At 45.4% G+C, this 5,389-nt stretch overlaps 1 protein-coding gene across 2 annotated transcripts in view; it reads left to right on the top strand.

The window, feature by feature from the left end:
• The first annotated feature begins 4,827 nt into the window (after positions 1–4,827).
• Positions 4,828–5,389, top strand: part of Zc3h6 (zinc finger CCCH-type containing 6) — a 59,401-nt gene continuing 58,839 nt past the window's right edge. For both annotated transcript variants that reach the window (XM_023717414.1, XM_023717413.1), the window contains exon 1: positions 4,828–5,221. In XM_023717414.1, coding sequence (XP_023573182.1) covers positions 5,190–5,221 — 32 coding nt within the window. In that variant the 5' untranslated portion in view covers positions 4,828–5,189. The remainder of the gene's footprint in view (positions 5,222–5,389) is intronic.

The raw sequence follows: 5,389 nt of genomic DNA, 5'->3' as shown, positions 1-5,389 counted from the left end.
CAGGGACAGCACTATGAACCTCGGGCCTGGACAGCATGGTGGCCCTGGGGATGGAACTCTGGTCCTTGCGCTGGCCAGGCAGGCACTTAGACCTCGAGGCAACATTTTAAAGGGACTTTTTCAGCGATGAGGCTTATGTTCTGATTCTGGGATTTAGAGTGGATATGTATGTAAATTTTCAAAGGAATGTCAAGAAAGCAAATATTCATATGTAACCTTTAAGTAGATCACTGTACAAAGGGACAGGAATTTCTCCCTCAAATCTCTAATCTTCTAATCAGGAACAAAACACATTTGTGAATAAATAATTGCTTTCTGCCTTTGGGTAGCTACAGTAAGTAAAATATTCATAATAGAGAAACAACTAATGTCCTTCCTGCAGACAAAATAGGCCTGCTTTTTGCAAGCTTCAACAAAATAGGCTTGCTTTCTGCAAGCTTCTTATAAATGTATTATGCACAAATGTGGCAGAATATCGGCCTGCAGAAATCTCACTGTACAGGTCATGTCAGTGGCTAGCCACACTTAACTTTTAAAAAAGCGTAGTTTCTTTTCTGCTTTCAATGTACACATCCAAATTTTCAATTTCAAATTTTATCTAGCGACTGCAGCTGCTCCTGAATAATTTCAGCTCAAGCATTAGCAGAACACCCTGTTCAGCAAAAGCAATCAGCTATCTGGGGATAGTTATTTTTTTGTCTTTGGTGCCGAGGACCAAGGACTGAACCCAGGGCTTCTAGCTTGCTAGGAAAGCATTCTACCACTGAGCCAAATCCCCAGCTCCTATCTGGGGACGTTAACCCTTAAACCCATCCTTTTAATAAAGAGCGAGGAATTTCCCCTCAGGATTGAGTAATACACCACATTTAATAGGCCAGAACACTGACTCATCATTTAAGCGTTATTTCAGAAGGTCATTGCTTCTATCTCTGAAGTGTTTGTGGGTGTCTTACACACACAAAAATCAGTGTTGTCGTGAAATATCAAATTTATGTAACTATTTTAATGACTAATTTTACCAAAGAATGGCTGTCAATCTACTATTAGATATCAGAAATTGTTGAATGCCAAGCTATTATTTTCCTTAAAACACATGCAAGCACTACACATTACAAAAAGACAATGATCATGACATTGAAGGAGAAAAGACATTTGCCTATTATTCCAGGAATACATTTTTTCTTTTTTCTTTTTTTTTTTTTTTTTTTGTTTTGAAGAGGCATAACACTGGGTTACAATAACCCATCCCATACTTTTCTACTGTCAGCTTATACTCTAGCATAGTAGCACCCGGCTGTGTGTCTCACTAGCTATGCATGAGGGAAACAGGAGCGATCTCTGTGCTTACCCACGTGGTGTGCCACATGTGTGCAAAAGTGTCAAACTGGGATTTTTACCCACATAATGCTCCGTCTAACAGGTTTTGCATAGGCTCACCACATCGCTGTTCTGTGGGTGTGACTCACAGTAGCTACGTCTGGTGAAAGTAAAACACCCATCTGTGCATTCACCCACTTGACAGGCGAGAGGCGAGGTGTACACAAGAGATCCAGGGCAGGAACCGGTAAGTTTCACCCACAAGATGTTCACTGCTAAATTTCTCTGCATTTAGGATTTGTTGGATTTTTTTTTTAACTTTTCTTTTAATTTTTTCTGGTAGAAGTAGCCCAATGCTGTAAAATGGCACAGGAAAAACCAGCTTTGCAAGTTGCAGAGGAGGTTGAAAGTGAATCATCAGCTCACTCATGCGTGGAAGATGAAGATGATAGTGACTTTGACGCTGGCCAGGAGAGCCAAAGTTCCTGTGACAGTGAAATGGAGCAAGAATCGACAGACACAGACATGGGGAATGCAGACCTCCCTGATTCAGATGATGAAGAAAACAGCAATGTGAGTCCATATTTCACTAGTAGAAATGGTACAATATGGTCACGCAATCAAATGGAAGGATCCAGTGTTAGAATTAGATCTGAAAATATAATGAGCATCTCAGCAGGGGTGAAACCTATTGGACAGCAGGCCAGTGCTGCTATTCAGTGTTGGGAATTGTTTATAACAAATGAAATGCTACAAGACGTGGTGCAATACACAAATGCTGAAATACAAGTAAAACGTTCTGTATGCACCAATAGCCATACTCAAAAATGTATTTATTATGACACCTCACTAGCTGAACTGAAAGCATTTGTAGGTTTGCTGTACTTAGCAGGGCTTTCACATGGTAGTCGAAGGAATGTAAAAGACTTATGGAAAAGTGATGGGTGTGGGCTGGAGGTGTGTAGAGTAACGATGACACTGAGGAGATTTGGGTTCCTTCAGAATTGCCTGAGGTTTGACGACAAAAGCACTCGCCAAGAAAGGAAAAAGATGGATAATCTGACTGCTGTCCGCTCATGGTTTGAGAGATTTGTGGGCAACTGTCAAGCAACTTACACACCATCTGAATACATGACTATTGATGAATATCTTGCAACATTTCATGGTCGCTGTAGCTTCAAGCAGTATATTCCAAAAAAACCTTCAAAATATGGCATAAAAATGTATGCTCTTGTGGATGCGAAGACTTACTACACATTCAATTTAGAAATTTATCCTGGAACTCAGCCACCAGGTCCTTATTCGTGTAGTAATAAATCAAATGATGTTGTGAGCAGACTTGTTGCTCCCATCTCCCAGACTAATCGGAATGTGACATTCAACAATTGGCTTACCAGTTTCCAACTGATGTTGCATTTGCTAACGGAGCACAAGTTGACCAGTGTAGGCACTGTACGCAGGAACAAAGCAGAAATCCCAAATGAAATGTTGCAACTTCAAACCAGAGAACTGTATAGTACAATCTTTGGATTTCAGAAAGATATAACAGTGGCTTCATATATGGCAAAGAAAAACAAACTGGTCCTGCTGATGTCAACATTGCACTATGATGGAAATATTGATAGGGAAACCTCAACAAAACAGAAGCCTGAGATGATAACTTTCTACAACAAAACCAAAGATGGAGTAGATGTTGTCGATGAGTTATGCAGCAACTATGATGTCACTCGAAACACAAAGCGTTGGCCAATGGTTGTGTTTTACTCCATCCTAAACCTGTGTGGCATAAATAGCTTCATAGTTTACAAAGAAAATAACAAGTGCAAGATATCACGGAGAAATTTTCTTAGAGGATTGGGACTGGAGCTCATAAGAGATCATTTACAGCAGAGGAAAAGTAAAATGTTTCTGCCCAGGGAATTACGCAAAAAAATTGTGGAGCATACAGGTGAGCTGACAGGTGAACAGGCCGGTGTAGCATCACAGAGACCTACTAGGATAACAGGAAAACGAAAGAGATGTCAACTGTGCCCTACAGGAAAGGACAGGAAAACAAAACATATGTGCTATCAATGTATGCGGTACTTGTGTATGGAACACACAGTTTTCCTGTGCGAAGACTGCCTGGAGTGTGACAGTTAAGGCAAAGCAGATTTCCGTGGTAAGACTTTTGTTTGTATTTACATGGTAGGTTTTTATTGCTGATGCTATCTTTTAGGTTTTGAAAGCAAATAAACAGATAACATAAGAATGTTTACATCTGTGCTAAGCACTCATCACATACTTGAAATTTTATTTTATTGCTATCTTCTTGTCCAGCTAAGTGCATATTGTACAGTATTAGGAAAAAGCTGCTGAGGAAACAGGAAGATAAGAGAGGTGATAAGAATGACCTGTCACCCAGGGAAGGAAAAGATAAGCACACGTGCAGTCTGTAAGCAAGATGTGTGCGTGGAACATGGAGTTGTCATATGTGAAGACTGCCTTGGGTGAGACTAGCAAAGATTAGAGCTGTAGCATTCTATTGGTGTTTTCATTACAGGTCATGCAAGAATTTATTACTGATGTTATCTTTTATTGTGAGCAAGTACACTGCTTAAGTGAAACATGCTAAACATATTACTGTTGTTTATTCTAAACTATACATTGTATAAGAACCTCCTGACAAAGCAGCAAGACCAGCAAGATGTCAAGTATGTCTTAAAAAAGGACAGGAAAGGACAGCTCACGTTCTGTCAGTGAAGGCATGCACAGACCCTGTGAAGACTGCCTTAGGCGTGATAATTTAAAGATCACTTATTCTTTTAGAGTTCTATCGGTATTTTCATTGTAGTTCATAAAGGAATTTATTTTTTTGAATTTGTACACCAAAAACTGTGGCTGATGAAATTCTTGACGCTTTGTTATCAACAATAAATATTAAAAATGCAATACTTGGTCTTTCTGATGTTTTTTTTCCTCTAAGCACTTTAAGATAATACAACTCGAAGTTAAAACTAATAATTCATCAATATAAAAATTCTAAAGATAAATGTAGGGATTATGCATAAAATCTGTGTTATGCGAACGCCAAGCCACGCGACAGCTACAGCCAGGGACTCCTAGGCCCGGGGGCCCAGTGCAACGCGAAAGCCTCAGCCCCGGGGCGGGAGCCTCGGGGAGACCCGGCGCACGGGCTCGGACGGCTCGCGGGGCTGCGGTGCTGCCGGGCTCTGGGGTGACACCGACCCCTCCCGCCGGGACTCCCAGCGCCGTCCAGACGCGTCTCTCGCGGCCGGGCCTCGCCACCGGGCTGCCGCCTCCGCCGCGGCGCCGGGAGGGGTGAAGACCCGCCCCCGCGCGTGATCGACAGGCAGTTCCGGCCAATGGCAGGCGCCGCCGGGCCCGGCGGGCTGGGCGAGGGCCGCGGCGCGCGGAGGAATCTCTCCTGCCCTTTAGTCCCAGGCAAGGTGTTGCGGCCGGCGCCATTTTCTCGAGCCGCCTTGTCTCGCGTGCCGCCATGTTGGTGAGGAGAAATCACCGTTACGGCCACTGTCCAAATCCCCGCGTCGCCGCCCGCCGCCCGCCCGCTCCCACGCCTCAGCCGCCGGCGGCGAATAGCGACTAGAGCGGCAGCGCCGGCAGCGCGGGGCCGTGGCCCAGTGTTGGCAGTTAGTCCCATCTCTCTGGCGTGGTTGTTAATAGACTGGAAAGTCTGTGTCTGTGTCGCTCACTAGTAACCGTGAGTTTTTACCACCTCGTCACCTGCCGGCGGCGGCCGGGAGCGGGAGCCCGCAGGCGGCGCAGGGGTCCTGCCCGCGCCCCGCCGCCGCCGCCGCCGCCGCCGCGGGCTGCAGACCTGCCCTCCAGCCCCGCCCCGTTCTTGACCAAACATGACAGACTCTGAACATGCAGGGCACGACAGGTCGGGAAGCCTTCTTGTCTGTCTTTCTGTCGGATGAGAGGAGGGGCGGGCGGCGGGAGCGGGCCGGGGCCGGGCGCCTCCTGCATGACTGAGACGTCTCTGTGTGGCTCCATCACTTCCATGACGCGCGCCCTTCCGGGAGCTCGGGCGCGGCCGCGGGCGGCGGGC

The sequence above is a fragment of the Octodon degus genome, unplaced genomic scaffold (genome assembly GCF_000260255.1).
Source record: "Octodon degus isolate 3935 unplaced genomic scaffold, OctDeg1.0 scaffold00052, whole genome shotgun sequence".
NCBI lineage: Eukaryota > Metazoa > Chordata > Mammalia > Rodentia > Octodontidae > Octodon > Octodon degus.
The sequence above is the reverse complement of the archived record's forward strand: the minus strand, read 5'-3'. Positions and strand labels throughout refer to the sequence as shown.